Here is a 17,121-nt window from a genome sequence, read left to right on the forward strand (position 1 = left end):
AGGTCTTGTCCCCGGCTTTCTTCAGTATCTGCTTCCGCCGGTCCTTTATCGGTGTTTAATTTCCGGCATGCTTTACTCTTGGTGGGTTGGAGTTCAGTCACCACTTTAGGGGAGAAAACATCTACCTTGATCGATCTTAGTTTCACAAGAGTGGCCCTGAGGTTCTGTTCGTATGGCCATTCTTCTCCAGAGAAATCCTCTGGTATTGCTCCACAATCTTCATTTGTATGGCCCATCATTCCGCACCAGTAGCAAAAGTTAGGAAGACGTTCGTATATGATCGGCACCCAGTTTATTTTCCCGGCCTCATTTCGGATTTTGACCCCTCTTAGTAGAGGTTTGAGGACATTAACAGCAACCCGGGCTCGGACATAGCTGTTGCAGGAACCCACCCCTTCGTTGTCAATTTCACGCACTTCTCCTATCCGACCAGCTACGGTGGTTATGGATGTTGAGTCTCGACGGTTCAACGGCATGTTTCCTATCCTTATCCAGAAGTCGCAATGATCCATTCTAATGTCTGAGATGAGCTCCTCACCTTCTATGTTTTGGAGGATCACAAGTTGGCGTTCAAAGTGCCATGGTCCTTCCTTCAGGATTTTCTCCTTATCTCGTGCAGATTCGAACTCGCACAGGAAGAGTCCGTTTCCGATTTCTTTAAGCTGGAACCCGTTTAGCTTCCACACTATCAGGAAGGCTTGAGCCATACCTCTTAAGTTTAGGGGTTTATGTGACATCACTTTACCGATCAGACACGGCTTGCCCCCAGTGATCGTAGGTTCTGCACCTGATGGTTTGAGGTCCAGTACTTCCTCTTCTGGATCCGTGATCTTAATCTTCTCCAGAAGTGTTTCAATGGGGGGATCAGTACTCTTTGGTGCCATGAGAGAAATTCCTTCTCACGTTTTCCAGGACTAATTTTTAAGTAGGGGATTTGGTGAGTAAAGGGAATAGAAAAAAGGAGAGGAAGAGGATAGACTGAGGGGTACTAGGAAGAGAAGAAAGCTAGAAGATAGAAAAAACCACAGGGGTAGGAAGCCTAGTACAGAGCTCAAAAGGACGCTCGACTAAGAAGAGAGGAGACCACAAAGGGCAAATTAGTTTGTTAACTCACTTAAATTGAGAGTTGTGCCAAGATCTTTAATTTTGAACTCTACATCTAAGATGATTTTTTGTAATTTATTTTTAAAAGATATGTGCCTATGAGTACAATTTTATCAACATAAATCAACGTGACATTCAATAGGCCTTTTTTATACTTATTACTTTTTAAATTTAGTAAAATAAAACATTGAAGATAACAAAAGACAATTACGAATCATGTAGTTAGAGGCGCTTAACGTGCCGCATCTGACGTGTGTATTATACGTGTCAGATTTAGCCAATTAGTCATACATGATTCTTTCAACAATGAAAAAACATGAATTAAATAGGAAAGATTGTAATCTTTTTATTAACAATGTTGGTAATAAACTATTATAATTGGTAACATACTTTATACTGGTTAGTTACAACTATTTCGGTAGAAAAAACAAACAAACAAGATTAGATGGAGGTGTATGATTCTATGCAGTGAGGAACAATTAACAATGGGGTCAAACAAGAATTACAAAAAACAATGGGGTCAAACAAGAATTACAAAAAACAATGGGGTCAAACAAGAATTAAAGCAAACATTTTGGCATTTCCACAACTTGCTGGGAACTAAACTAATCATCATATAATTTAGAAATATTTATATTTTCGAGAATGATTTTTCTTTATTTGTTTCAAGGGTGCAAAAATACTCCTAACGTTTTGAGTCATGAGAAATTTTATCTCTAACATTGATAAATTGGATCAATTTGAGAAATAATTCATCAAACTATCTTTTTGGTCATTAATCTTGTCATCTATACTTCACACGTGCATCAGTTTATCACTAACAAATTACAAACATATGTTGGGATATGGAAAAATAAAATAAAATAAAAATAACTATCTTTTTGTACGAATTAGACAAAAAAAAAATAAAAAAAATCCACCGAATTTATAAATATTAATGACCAATTCTATTATTAAATTATAAAATAGATGAAATCCTTTTTTTAGAACGAATTGTTATACAATTGGTGCAGAATAAGGAACAAAAATATTTGTGTTTTATAATAGTGTTTGAAATTGATCCAATTTATGGGTAAATTTGCTTTTAACTTTCAACGTTAGAAAAAAAATTATACACTATTTCAGACGTTAGGGGTAAATTTGATCATGATCCAAAACATTAGAGGTATTTTTGCACCTTAACCCTTGTTTTAACCACCAACATTGACAAATTCCGGTTTTTTCAAACGATGATCACATTTTCAACAGTATAACATTTTATTTTTATTAATATTAACTTCTTTGGCAAAAATCCAAAAAAAAAAAAACCCTAAGCATTCTTGGAAACCTATCTGTCTAACTGTAAATGGTAATTAAGAAATTATACATATATATTTATGTCTTAACATAATCAATTATCTCACTAATTTTTTTATGAAAATTAGATCCTCAAAAAAGTTATATTATGTCAATAAAATTTATACAATAGTATTTCTTTTTTCCCCTCTTTTCCAACTTGACTTTAATTGTCGGACTAATTTGATCAATTATTATTACATCTAAACTTATTCTTTTACCGAGGTTGTTATTACATAATATTTTTCATTAGTACAGTCACAAATTTATTTATAAATGTGAACAAAAATAGCAAACTATAAATATTAATTGTTCATTGAGGTACATCTTGGTAGTAATATTTCTCTTTATACGAGAGATTTTATGGTTGGAGCCTATTTTTGAAACCAAATACTACAATTTTATAAAGCATAAGAATTGTTAAATAAATAAATTTTAGGGAAAATTACAAAACTAGGTCAAATGGGAGGCCCATTTACATATTTAACCCATTTACTCAACCTATTACATATCTAGACTCATTTTGTGTGACTTTTCAAAAATACCCCCAATATTTACGCGCAGCTCGCCCCATCCCGTCTGACTTCGCATATTCCATACTATGCGAAGTCTGCGAAGTAAATGTTTGGGTTTGCTTGATGAATTTAGTTCGCATATGCGAAGCCTGGATGTGTTTTGAAGCTAATTCGAGAAGTGGTATATAACAAAAAATGGCAAACAACAACGGATTCTAACATTAAAATCATAACATTATCAAAATTTACAACAAGATTGCCACAATAACGACATTCAAATCATAACATTATCAAAATTTACAACAAGATTGCCACAATGAACTCTACTAACATTATCAAAATTTACAACAAGATTGCCACAATAACGACATTCAAATCATAACATTATCAAAATCTACTAACAAGATTGGCACCATGGGATGGACGTGTCCCATGGTGCACCCCGAGATTGACACAACCTCTCCTAACGAATCATTTCAGGAGTGAATGTGTCAATCTTGGGGAAGTTCATCCCTATACAGGAAGGAAAATCATCTTCCCTGCAGCTCAGTACGCTGCCTTCCAGAAAGGGATTTTACGTATTCAACCATCTACAGAAAAAATTAACCGTGTTAGTTATGAAAAAGGACGATTTTGGATTCGCGAAATGAAAATTAGCGAAGCATGCGAATGTAAATGTGCAGGGGAAGAGGTGATTTTACTTCGCATAACGATTTTTTCGCGAAGTCTGCGAGGTCTGAAATGTGACTATCTACGTCGCATAACGATTTTTTCGCGAAGTCTGCGAGGTCTGAAACGTAAGGATCTATTCGCAGACTTCGCGAACTAATAGATTCGCGAGGTAGATCCATACGTTTCAGACTCTTTCTCTTCGCAGAACGTCGCGAAATCGTCAATACACGAAGTAGATCATCACTTTCCAGGCTCGTTCTCTTCGCAAAGCTTAGCGAAACCATCGATTGCAAAGTGAATTCATGATAAAACGCAGAAAAAAAAAACAGATACTTACATTTTTCGTCCCTTTCACCCCCAAAAGCGACAATAACAATATGATAACATGGGAAGAACGAAGGAAATAACGTAGAAAAACCATTTCTTTGATGGTAACAAGAAGAAAGAAACCAAGCAACGAACATGAAGATGAAAAACCATGGCTTCGTTTTCTAGGGTTCGGAAGTTGCAGAATCAAGAGATGAAAAGAGGAAAATGAGAAATTCATTGTGATTTTGACGAAATGGTGCAGATTTCGTGCAATTTAAAGGAAGAAAGGAAGATCAAAAGTCTTGAAATCATTAATGCAGGAGCAACTTTTCGCATAACCAAGGAGATAGGGGGAGCGGTGATTCGCGGAGATAGGGGGGAAGTGGGAAGGTTGGGGGTATTTTTAGAAAGTCACACAAAATGAGTCTAGATATGTAATAGGTTGAGTAAATGGGTTAAATATTTAAATGGCCTTCCCATTTGACTAGTTTTGTAATTTTCCCTAAATTTTAATGCATTAGAGTTCCCTAAATTTGGTAAAATAAATTAGTGAAGAAGCCAAAAATCCAAACATGGGACTGATTTTAGCTTTATGAGCGGCGGTTTGTGGCGAGACAACTTAGTTGGAAGGGCAAATTTCTAACGAGCTGATAAAAAATTTAGTCTCCAATATGCTTAACTTAGTTTTTATTGTATTGAAGGTTAAAAAATTAAAAGTATCCAATAGTTATTTTTAATTTTTTTTATAAGTTCAATACTAATTTTTTAAAATTAATTTTTTTATTTTTTTATTTTTAGTTATAAATTTTTTATAATTTTCATAAATTAATTTTTTTTAATCTCATAAAAAGTTTATTGAAAGTAATTAATAATGGTAACCTCATAGATCTTACAAATCATCCAAAGCCTTTTTCTAAGATAAACCAAGATTGGCCATCAAATTATTGCGCTCTTTTTCAAGGATCACACGCTCTTTTTCAAGTCACTGCACCAATTTGGTATAAGACAATCTGTGTGAGAGTACTCCGTCGTCTGAAGAAGGTTTTCCGCTACCTGACATAAAATAGAAAGATGATCAGTGTGAAACCATTGATAAACGACCTCACTTTAATGCTAAAGTTAGGAAAGCATATAGTAGCAATTGAGAGTAATTGCAATAAGTGAATGTGTATATTGCCTTGACATATGAAGTCGTGTTCTATTTATAAGGAGCCCATGGGTAGAATCGTTAGTCGAAACCTTCCTTAGATTCCACAAAGAATATGTGTAATGTTTTAAGTGGTTGATATATTTTAGGTAGTTAGTAATATATATGAACTAAGATTTCTTGATCTTGTGCGGAATTGAAAGGTCCTGATCCAAAAATCGAAGATTAAGCGATTCTTCCCATTGATCCACATGTCTTGAGCGATGCTATTCTTGTTTAGTTTAATCTGGTGGTTCCCTTTACTCCACCTGCCCGTAATAATTTAAGACGATGACACATACATACTGATTTTTTTTTTTTGCATGATATCAATAGTTATGTAGAAAAAAAAGTCAAAAAATTAAAGTTTTATAGAATTTAAACCCACAATTTTTTATATTAAAACATAAATCTTAAACCAACTCAACTATATCTAAATATTAATATAACACTATAAATACTTTGACATAACCCAATTTTAAAACGTGGACTATGGACTCTAGCTCCTCCTAATCTTGGGTTAGCTCTGACCATGAAAAAACTATTTGACCCTTAAACTTATAAAGTACCTTGTTAGCTTTTGTTAAAGTGACATAAAGTGACATAATTAATTTCTTATATCTATATGATATAACATGGGAGGATTTAGACAAATAGAAATATATATAACTTTAAGGAAATTAAAAAGTTTAATAGATTATTGTGATTAAATTCAAAAAGGAATTAAATTATTTTAAACATATTAGTAAATAATTTTAAGCAAATTCAAAGCACTAATGAAATATTTTATAAGTTATGAAGCAATCAATTTTTTTAGTCAGGCTCAAGACTAGTAATGTATTAAGAAAAGTTTTTAGTCAAACTCAAGACTCATAATGTATTAAGAAAAGGAAAAGAAAAAAAAACATAAATAGCTTTTGTCTCCCATATAACCATATTAAGATTTATTGAAAAATAATTACTTTAAGGCTGGTCTCCAAATTTGTTCAAAAAATTTGATTGGGTCCCTAAATTTTTAAAATGTTTCAATAACTCCTTGAACTTATATAAAATATTCATTTAGCCTCTTGAATTTGCGTAAAATATAATCAATTAATCACTTGATTGTATAAAAAAAAAAGTAAATTGTATGTAGAAGATGTGTTATACACACCCTATAATATTATTACATAATTCATATAATATATTAAAAATGAAGTTCTTATTTGCTCAACTGTGGAACTTGTCTTGTTTAATATTAGAACCGTATATCCCGACATTGATTATTTTACTTTTTGAAGACATATGCAATACATTTTCTACATTTAACTTATTTTTTTTGTAATTTAGTGATTAATTGATTACATTTTATTCCAGTTCAAGGGGTTAATTGGATATTTTATGCAAGGGCAACAATTCTCCGACCTTTTGAAATTTTAAGGGAACAAAAAGTTTTTCCACAAGTTCAAAGATAAATGATGTATTAAGATTAATATATATTAAGCATTACCCAATGATATTGTGAATGCCAACTTAAGAATCTTCTCCTTTAAACGGATCAAAAGGTAGAAGCAACAGCACAGAAAACAGAAAAAAGTAGAAGAAGAAAAGATGGAGAAGATAGAACACACTACAATAGCCACAAATGGCATAAACATGCACGTAGCATCAATCGGAGAAGGTCCAGAAATCCTTTTAAGAAGCTTAAGGGAAACAAAGGAACAAAAATTACCTCTCTCTTTTAGATCTATCTTCTCTTTTTCAGATCTGGCTCCTCTCTCTCAGATCTGTTGTCATGGTGAAGAATTTTTATGAAGATGGAGAATTTTGAGATCTATCTTCTCTCTCTCAGATCTATTTCTCTCTTTTAGATCTTTTTTCTCTCTTTTAGATCTATCCTCTCTCTCTCAGATCTATTTCTCTCTTTTATATCTTTTTCTCTCTTTTAGATCTTTTTCTCTCTTTTAGATCTATCTCCTCTCTCTCTCTCTCTCTCTCTCGGCTAGGGTTCATGGTAAAGCGTGTTAGGGATAGATCTAGGGAGAGGGGGGCTGTGGCCGGCGAGGGGGGGTCGGATCTGGAGGGGATTTGCGGCAAGGAAGGGGGCGGTGGCCTGGTGGTTTGGGGCGAGAAGGGTGAGGCAAGTTTTGTTGGCGGCGAGCGTGCACCTAGTGTAGATCGGGGCGGGGCGCTTGGCGGGGTGGAGGCACGGGAATCCAGGGGCGTCGGTAGGGATCTCGTGGGCATGGATGGTGCATCGGCAGGGTTCTCGCGGGCGCCGCCCGTGCGGCTGGGGACGGATCTTTGCGATCCACAGGCGGCAGATTCGACAAGGTTGTCGCGGCTGGGTGCGGATCAATGGGAGATACGGGCGGCTGGGTTTTCTGATGCCGGGGGTAAGGCTTCCCCAATCTCGAGGGGAGAAGTGGGGCCGGGGGTGCCTGGCGCAGGGCTATGCGCCAATAGTGCCGGGCACTGCCCAGGCGCTGCCGGCTCCTCGGTCGGGCAGTGGGCTGGGGCTGTCGGCGCAGTGCCTTGCGCGGGATCCTCTCCTCCGGGCTGTGAGGGGCAGGCAGGGGCTACGACGGGGAGGCAGGCTGCCTCGGGTCTGGATGTTTCTAATAATTCGGGAAGGGTGGGTGTTGTAGGAGTAGCTCATGGGAAGACGGTCTCCCCCAGACCTAGGGTTCAGATGAGCGAGATCGGTAAAAACTCTTGGAAGGACACGATCATGGGGGTGGCTGAGGAAGAGCCGGTTTTAGAGGAAGTTTTAATGGTGGGAGATTCTGATGATATGTTCTCGGATTCTGATGAGGAAGATAATGGCCAGGAGGATCCTCTCTGTCCGGTCATTAGACTTTCCGCTGCAGAGAAGCGTGAGCTTAGAGAGAAGTGGAAGGTGTCTTTGATTGTTACTGTCCTGGGTAAGCGAATTAGTTTTAACTATTTTGCCCAAAGAATACAAGCGCAGTGGGCAAGGAAAGGTAAAGTCAGTATTACTGACCTGGAAAATGACTACTATGTCATTAAATTTACTAGGGTTGAGGATTATAATTCGGTTATCAAGGGAGGCCCATATATCATTTCCAATCATGTTTTGGCCTTAAGGCCTTGGGTTCCTAATTTTAATCCTCACGACTGTTCGGTTAACAGGATCTTGACTTGGGTAAGATTCCCGGGCCTTCCCATTGAGTACTACAGTGAAAACTTTCTGAGTAAAATAGGAGGTTTGGTTGGTAAGGTCCACCATGTGGACAAGACTACAATTGGGGCCATTAGGGGTAAGTTTGCTAGGGTATGTATAGATGTTGATCTGGCTAAACCTTTACTTTCTAAGTTCTGTGTTCAGGATAAAGTGTTCTTTATTGAGTATGAAGGTTTACATAACATCTGTTATGATTGTGGCATGTATGGTCATTCTCAGGAGGGTTGCCCTAAAAGGGAGAGGGTTGTTATAGAGAGGGTTGAGAGTAGTGTGCGGATTACTGGAGGGAACCAGGGGTATGAAGGGAACTTTGGTCCCTGGATGGTGGCAAAGAGGCCCGCTAGACGTAGGAATCAACCTGCAGTGGTTTACAATCGTCCTCCTGATATCAACACAAATTCTAAGTCCCTTTCTCCTAAAGCTACTGTTATTCCAAATGTCAAGGAGAAGCCTGTCCTCAAAGCTAGAAAGGAGGCTGGGGTTTCTTCAGTAGCCTTGCCTGGGTCCAGATTTGGGGCCCTGATGATTGAGGAAGTTCAAGAGTCAGACCAAGATGAGAATCATATGGATGAGAGTATTCCAGGATTAGAGTCTGTAGATCCAGTCGAGAAGGTGGTTGAATCTGTGAACCCGCTTTTTGTCTCTAAGGATGAAGCCCAGGGGGGGACCCTGACCCTTGCAGCTAGAAGGATGAAGAATTCAAATGAGGTTAGTATTCCTGTTCCTGGTATTGATCCTGGGATTGGGAAATCTATGGGAGTTAACAAAACTAATATGAAAAAGCTTAAAGGAAAACAAAAAAGTGGCCTTAACACTTTGGCGTTTCCAGATAAGAGGGGGCCCGGGGGTACCTCGGTAAGGCTCTCAGGAGCCCCTAGTAAATACCTAGCTTAGGGTAGGGGTGTGGTCAGTTGTCCTCCTTTCTATGGATTTGTTATTTTGGAATGTTAGGGGTGCGGCTAGCAAGGCTACCCGTATCCATATTAATGATCTTATTAAGCAGTTTAATCCATCTTGTTTTGCTCTTTTGGAAACTAAGATTAGTGGTGAGAAAGCAGATGAGGTGGTTAAGAAGTTTAAGAACTGGCACTGTGTTAGATCGGAGGCAACTGGCCGGGCTGGGGGGATTTGGCTTTTTTGGAGGCCAGATCGGATTCATTTTGATATTCTTAGCATGGATAAGCAGTTCATTCATTGTAAAGTGAGTATTTCCGGCAATACTCCCTTTTTTATTACCCTTGTGTATGCTGACCCTATCTTGTCTAATCGAAAACGGCTCTGGGAGGTTCTCTATTCTATGAGTGTCAGCATTTCGGAGCCCTGGTTTGTGGCGGGTGACTTCAATGATATCGCCTTTATGAGTGATCAGAGAGGGGGATCCAATCATTATGTTAATCGCTGTCTGCATCACAAGAATAGTATGGATTTATGTGGGCTTTCCGATCTGGGGGCTTCTGGTCATAAATTCACTTGGAAGCGTAATAATACTTTTGTTCGATTGGACAAAGTCTACGCTAATGTTTTAGCTCTAACTTCCTTCCCCGAGTGCTCTGTGTTGAACCTCCCATTCCGTCATTCGGATCATTGTCCTATTTTATTTAGACTTTTGAGAGGTAAGCATCCTAGGGGTAAGAGACCGTTCCGGTATCAGTTGGCTTGGGAGTCCCATCCTAAGTTTAAAGAGTTCGTTCATGAGAGTTGGAGACCTCATTCGTATGTACTGCAAGCTGCTGAAGGGTTCAGGAATAAGGTGCAGGGGTGGAATAGGAATGTGTTTGGGCATATTATCAGAAGGAAGAAGAAGTTATTAAAGAGGATGGAGGGCATTCAACGCAGGTTGGAGGGGAGGTTTGATCATAGCCTTGAGGGCCTCCTCAGAACCCTTCAGAAGGAGCTGGAGGCTGTGCTTAGGCAGGAGGAGTTCCTTTGGTTCCAGAAGTCTCGGAAGTCCTGGATTAGAGATGGCGATCGTAATACCAAATACTTCCATCTCTCTACCCTGATTAGAAGGCAGAGAAATAGAATTGAGGCCATTAAGGATTCTAATGGTGATTGGGTTTATGAAGATGAGGTTATTCGAAACTTAGCCCTGGATTTCTACAGAGAGCTGTTCAAAGAGGAACCTGTTCTTTTGGAGAGGGCTCACTCTATTGCTACATTTCCTTTAATCAGTGAGGATTGTAGTCAAGAGGCCTTTCAACCTATTTCCCGAAAAGAGATTGACCAAGCTATCTTCAGCATTGGGGCTTCTAAAGCTCCTGGGATTGATGGTCTTCCGGCGGGCTTTTACCATAAGCATTGGGATGTAGTGAAGGAAGGCATCTATAATTTTGTCTTGGGGGTGTTCAGTGGTTCGAAGGATATTGAGCTGGTTAATAGAACCCTCCTGGTTCTGATTCCTAAGATTGATAAGCCTTCTTCCTTTTTGCATATGAGACCTATCAGTCTTTGTAATGTTCTTTACAAAACTGTTACAAAGATTGTGGCTAATAGAATCCGTGGCATTCTTCCTGCGATCATTTGTCAAAATCAGGGTAGCTTTGTGCCTGGTAGACAAATGATGGATAATGTGGTGATCGCCCAAGAGATGGTCCACACGATGAAGATTAGGAAGGGGAGGAAAGGCATTGTGGCTCTGAAGCTGGATTTAGAGAAGGCCTATGATCGAATTAATTGGGATTTCTTGATGGAGAGCCTTGAGAGAGCTAGAATCCCGGACAGCTGGAGAAGTTTAATTAAGGTATGTATTTCTTCTCCTGTGTTTCAAGTTATGGTCAATGGGGATATGTCGGAGGAATTTTCCCCGGGCAGAGGAATCCGTCAGGGGGATCCTATGAGCCCTTTCCTTTTTGTTATTGCTATGGAGAGGCTCTCTCACCTGATTCAGAATGCGATTGATAATGGGAGTTTCCACCCTGTGGCGATCAACAGCTTCTGTCCCCAGGTGACTCACTTATTCTTTGCAGATGATGTCCTTATCTTTCTTGAGGGTAATGAGGAGCAGTTGAGAGTCATTATGGATATTCTGGATTGTTTTTGTTCGGCCTCTGGGCAGAAGCTTAATATCCAGAAATCTAGGATGATGTGCTCTAAGAATATGAATCAGAGAGTCTGTAAGAGATTAAGTGATCTCTCAGGTATTCCTCTTACTGATTCTCTTGGGAAGTATCTGGGCGTTCCCCTCCATAGTGAGCGTGTGTCTAAAGGCTCCTTCAAAGAGACTTTGGATAAAGCTAATTCGAAGTGTGCCACTTGGAAAGCCAAGACTCTGTCTCTCGCTGGCCGCCTCACGTTAATTCAATCTGTTAATTGTGCTGCTCCCAATCACATCATGCAGGCTTGTAAGCTTCCGGATCCTGTGCTTAATGATCTTGACAAGATTAACCGTAGGTTCCTGTGGGGGGAAGCTGCGGAGGGCAGGAAGATCCATCTTGTGCCTTGGAGTGAGGTTTGCCAGCCTAAAGATTCTGGGGGTCTGGGTATTAGGAAAGCAAAGGACAATAATAAAGTTTTATTAATGAAACTCCTTTGGCGTATGTGGCAAAACCCCTCCTCTCTTTGGGTTCGCCTCTTTTGTGGTAAGTATCGGAAAGACAAAATCTTCGGGGGCCCGAAAGAGAGAGTTGCTAATTGTTCCTTCCTCTGGAAAGGACTTAGTGCTGTGTTTGATGAGTTCTGCTCGGGAGTTGGCCTGGAGGTGGGGAATGGTAAGTCCATTAGTTTCTGGTTTGATAACTGGATTGGGGATAAACCGTTAATTGAGGTGTGTTCTTCCCCCCCGCCTAGTGATATACGCAACTGGAGGATTGCCGATGTGGTTGACTCGGAAGGGGACTGGATCTGGTCAAAGTTTGATACTTTCTTTAGCCTTGAGACTCTCCTTAGAATGCGGGGAGTGAAGGTGAGTAATCAAGAGGAAGACTTGGATAGGCACTGTTGGGCGCTGACTAACAATGGAGTTTATTCTTGCAAATCGGCCTTTGAAGCTTTCTCTCTCTTTAGATCTGATCCTCCCTCGGATGTGTGGAAGTCGATTTGGACCCTTAAAGTTCCTTTCCGTATTAGGAGTTTCCTGTGGCTGGGCGTTAAGGACAGGCTTCTTACTAATTCGGATAGGCACAGAAGGCACTTGGCTGATTCTGGAGCTTGCAGTAGATGCAGAGGCCATGTTGAGACTTTGTGCCATGCTCTTAGAGATTGCTCTAATAGTAAAGAGGTTTGGAGGAAAATTCTCCCACACCATATTTTCTCTTCCTTCATGGCACATTCTGAGGTCGACTGGTTCTCTGATGGTGTTAGAGGAAAGTTGCTTCCATACATGGAGCATGGTGACATTTTCTTTGCTATTATCTGTCACCAAGTTTGGAAATGGAGAAACGAGGAGATTTTTGGAGATAAAACTGTTTTTATGACAAACTTAGCTGATTTCTTCTCGAAAAAACTTTTCTCTATTATCGATAGTTTCAAAGGAGAGTCCCTTGCCAGAGCCTCTCAGTGTTGTGATGTCCATCTCGTGGGATGGAGCAGGCCAAGAGAGGGGGTTGTGAAGCTGAATACTGATGGTTCCTGCCTCAGTAACGGTAAGATTGCGGCTGGAGGTGTGCTTAGAGATGTAGGGGGCGTCTGGCTTTCTGGGTTCTCCCAGAATTTAGGGTTGGGTTCTTCCTTTTCTGCGGAGCTCTGGGCTATTCTTACTGGAATCAATCTTGCTAAAAGGCTGGGTGTTAAGAGGCTCTCTGTGGAGTCTGATAATTTGGAAGCAATCAAAATGATTTCTGAGAATCATTCTATGGGTCTTAACAGTCGCAACCTCATCAAAGCTATTATAAGGCTTTGCTCCTCCTTTGAGTTCGTAGAGTTCAGACACATTTTTAGAGAGCAGAATCGTGTTGCTGATCGCTTGGCGGCGGCGGGCCATGAAGGGACGTTAGGCGTTACTACCCTTCCTGTTTCCCCTAGTTTCATCTCTCATCTTCTCTTAGAAGATAGGATTGGGGTTAGCTTCCCTAGGCTAATTCCTGGGTAGTTTGTTGTTATTCATTTTTCTTTTCCTTTTCTACCAAAAAAAAAAGTAAATAATTTTAAGCAAATTCAAAACACTAATGAAATATTTTATAAGTTATGAAGCAATCAATTTTTTTAGTCAGGCTCAAGACTAGTAATGTATTAAGAAAAGTTTTTAGTCAAACTCAAGACTCATAATGTATTAAGAAAAGGAAAAGAAAAAAAAACATAAATAGCTTTTGTCTCCCATATAACCATATTAAGATTTATTGAAAAATAATTACTTTAAGGCTGGTCTCCAAATTTGTTCAAAAAATTTGATTGGGTCCCTAAATTTTTAAAATGTTTCAATAACTCCTTGAACTTATATAAAATATTCATTTAGCCTCTTGAATTTGCGTAAAATATAATCAATTAATCACTTGATTGTATAAAAAAAAAAGTAAATTGTATGTAGAAGATGTGTTATACACACCCTATAATATTATTACATAATTCATATAATATATTAAAAATGAAGTTCTTATTTGCTCAACTGTGGAACTTGTCTTGTTTAATATTAGAACCGTATATCCCGACATTGATTATTTTACTTTTTGAAGACATATGCAATACATTTTCTACATTTAACTTATTTTTTTTGTAATTTAGTGATTAATTGATTACATTTTATTCCAGTTCAAGGGGTTAATTGGATATTTTATGCAAGGGCAACAATTCTCCGACCTTTTGAAATTTTAAGGGAACAAAAAGTTTTTCCACAAGTTCAAAGATAAATGATGTATTAAGATTAATATATATTAAGCATTACCCAATGATATTGTGAATGCCAACTTAAGAATCTTCTCCTTTAAACGGATCAAAAGGTAGAAGCAACAGCACAGAAAACAGAAAAAAGTAGAAGAAGAAAAGATGGAGAAGATAGAACACACTACAATAGCCACAAATGGCATAAACATGCACGTAGCATCAATCGGAGAAGGTCCAGAAATCCTCTTCCTCCACGGCTTCCCTGAACTCTGGTATTCATGGCGTCACCAACTTATATCCCTTTCCTCCCGCGGTTACCGTTGCATAGCCCCTGACCTTCGCGGCTACGGGGACACCGACGCTCCATCTTCCTTAACCGAGTACACAGTTTTCCACATTGTCGGAGACCTGATCGGCCTGCTAGACTCGCTCGAAATACAGCAGGTTTTTCTGGTAGGACACGACTGGGGAGCTTTGATCGCCTGGTACTTTTGCATTTTCAGATCTGATAGAATCAAAGCCTTGGTTAACACCAGCGTACCTCTCATGCCGAGAAATCCTCAAGTAAATCCTGTCGAAATGTACAGAATTCTGTTCGGCGATGATTACTATATTTGCCGATTTCAGAAACCTGGAGAGGCAGAAGAATATTTTGCTCAGGTGGATACAGCTAAATTGATTAGGATATTCTTCACCTCTCGCAATCCAAGACCATTCCTCATGCCGAAGGAAATTGGATTGAGACACATTCCTGATTCTCCATGTTTGCCGTCTTGGTTGTCTGAGGAAGACGTGAATTACTATGCTCTCAAATTCAACCGGAAAGGTTTTACCGGAGGATTCAATTATTATAGAAACATGAATCTGTGAGTTTTTCCGATTTCTAACTTATACTGATTGAAATCGATTGAAAAATTGATTAGTTATTTGTTGTTGTGGTATGGCAGAAATTGGGAGCTGACATCGGCATGGAATGAGGTGGAAATCAAAGTACCAGTGAAGTTCATAATCGGAGACCTGGATTTGATCTACCATATTCCTGGTACGAAAGAGTATATTCATGAGGGAGGGTTCAAAAAAGTAGTTCCTCTTCTGGAAGAAGTGGTGGTGCTGGAAGGAGTGGCTCACTTTCTTAACCAAGAATCGCCGGAGGAAGTTAGCAATCACATTTACCAATTTATAAGCAAGTTTTAATCTAATATCACACAGTTGTTCTTAATCATATCGTGTCTGTCTAATGCAATATGATATAAAATCCCTTTCTGTTTGTGTTTAATGCTTGCCCTTCAAGTTTAGAAGCTTTTCTAGTGAAAGGAATCTAATTTCTCTCTACCAAGTACCCTTTTATGTAGGGACGGATCACGATTTATAGTTAGTGAGGACAAACTATATATCAGGCGTAAAATAAAAAACGTTACATGATAGTCATAAATAGACAGTGACAAAAATGTCGTGTATAAGAGAAACCTAATAATGACATGTGTTATTAGGCTTACTAGTAATGACATGTCAATTAGGTTTCTCTAATAATGACATGTGTTACTACCTCTTCAATGGATGTTCTCTGGAATGGGATAAAATTTCCGAGTTTACACCGTCTCGCGATCTTCGGTAGGGGGATCCCCTCTCCTTATATCCTTTTGTTTTTGTGCCTGGAAAGATTATCACACTTTATTTCTGATGCGGTTCAGGATGGGAACTGGACTCCAATCCACATCTCACGGAGCTGTTCGACACTTTACCATATCTGCTTTGCTGATGATATTGTTTTGATGGTCGAAACTAGTACTGACCAAGCTGTAGTCATTTCCAATGTTCTCCACCGTTTTTTGAGTCATCGGGCCAACAGGTAAGTAATCCTAAGTCTCAGGTTTTTCTTTCATAACGTTTCTCAATCAATGAGTCGTGGAATCTGTGATGTTTTGGGGTTTGCTCCTACTCGGGACCTGCTTATGTATTTAGGAATGTTATTACTCCATCATCGTGTTTCTAAGGAAACATACGAATATCTTGAGGATAAGGTTCAAGCTCGATTAATAAGGTGGAAGGCCAAATGCTTAAATATAGTAAGGATCTCATCAAGTCGGTTCTCACTTTTGTCCCCCCATATGCATTTCAAACGACGATGCTAGTTAATTTGTGCGCCTAAAGCTTGATGCATGTAATCGGCGCTTCCTATAGGGATCCACCAATCTGGATAGGAAAATTAGTCTGGTTCGCTGGGATACGTTTTGTCACCCTCGACAGAATGGTGGGCTTAGCATTAGGAAAATGGGTGAGTCTAATGCTACAATGATTGTCAAGCTAGGATGGAAGTTACTTATTAATACCGATGTGCTCTGGGTCAAGGTACTGAAGGCTAAGTATTGTTGTAATAGAACCTGGATGAGTCTGTTTCAAGCTAAACCCATTCGCTCTTATGTTTGGAAAAAAATCTTTTAGGGTGCTTCAGTATTACGGAAGGGAGTGGGTCGTTGATTACTAAAGGGGAGAGCTTTCTTGGTACACTAAAAATCAGCTAGTATAAGGGGATAATGGATTAGGAAATTGGGATTAAGACATCAAATTTGCCCAATTTTTATTCGATTATTATTAGCTTAATTAAGTCATATGACTATCTTAAATGCATGTTTGGTTTACCTGCTGTTTGTTGTTGCTATTTGTCGTTTGTTGTTACAGTTTGCTGTTTGAAAAAGCTTTTTTTTCAAAAAGCATAGATTCTCTGCTTTTATAAAAAGCTAATTTTCATGTATAAAGACAAACAAGAGGCTCCTAACCAAACACCTAAAACTCTCCATTTTAAAATGAAAAGGCAAACATGAGGAGAAAAGTAGGTAAACAAGCACCCTCTAAATTGTTTTGTTTCTGTCTATCTAATATGTGTTGTTTTTTTCTCAAATTATTCGGTCTAGTATGGTGTTGAGGGTACAAAAAGATCAAATCAGTCTTATTCATTACTTTCCCAACACTTGTAGAAGAAAAGACAACTACCAATTAATCTAAGCAAATTCCAACTTCTATGAGAGGAGAGAGGGGGGAGAAATGGAGAATGAGAGATAAGA

General features: G+C 38.8%; 1 protein-coding gene across 1 annotated transcript; it reads left to right on the plus strand.

Moving 5' to 3' along the window:
* The first annotated feature begins 14,221 nt into the window (after positions 1 to 14,221).
* LOC136220667 (uncharacterized) lies at positions 14,222 to 15,253 on the plus strand. The gene is made up of 2 exons (XM_066008465.1): positions 14,222 to 14,925; positions 15,007 to 15,253. The coding sequence occupies exons 1-2, from the start codon at positions 14,222 to 14,224 to the stop codon at positions 15,251 to 15,253; spliced, it is 951 nt and encodes a 316-aa protein (XP_065864537.1).
* The last annotated feature ends 1,868 nt before the right edge of the window (positions 15,254 to 17,121 follow it).

The sequence above is a fragment of the Euphorbia lathyris genome, chromosome 2, assembly GCF_963576675.1.
Source record: "Euphorbia lathyris chromosome 2, ddEupLath1.1, whole genome shotgun sequence".
Lineage (NCBI taxonomy): Eukaryota > Viridiplantae > Streptophyta > Magnoliopsida > Malpighiales > Euphorbiaceae > Euphorbia > Euphorbia lathyris.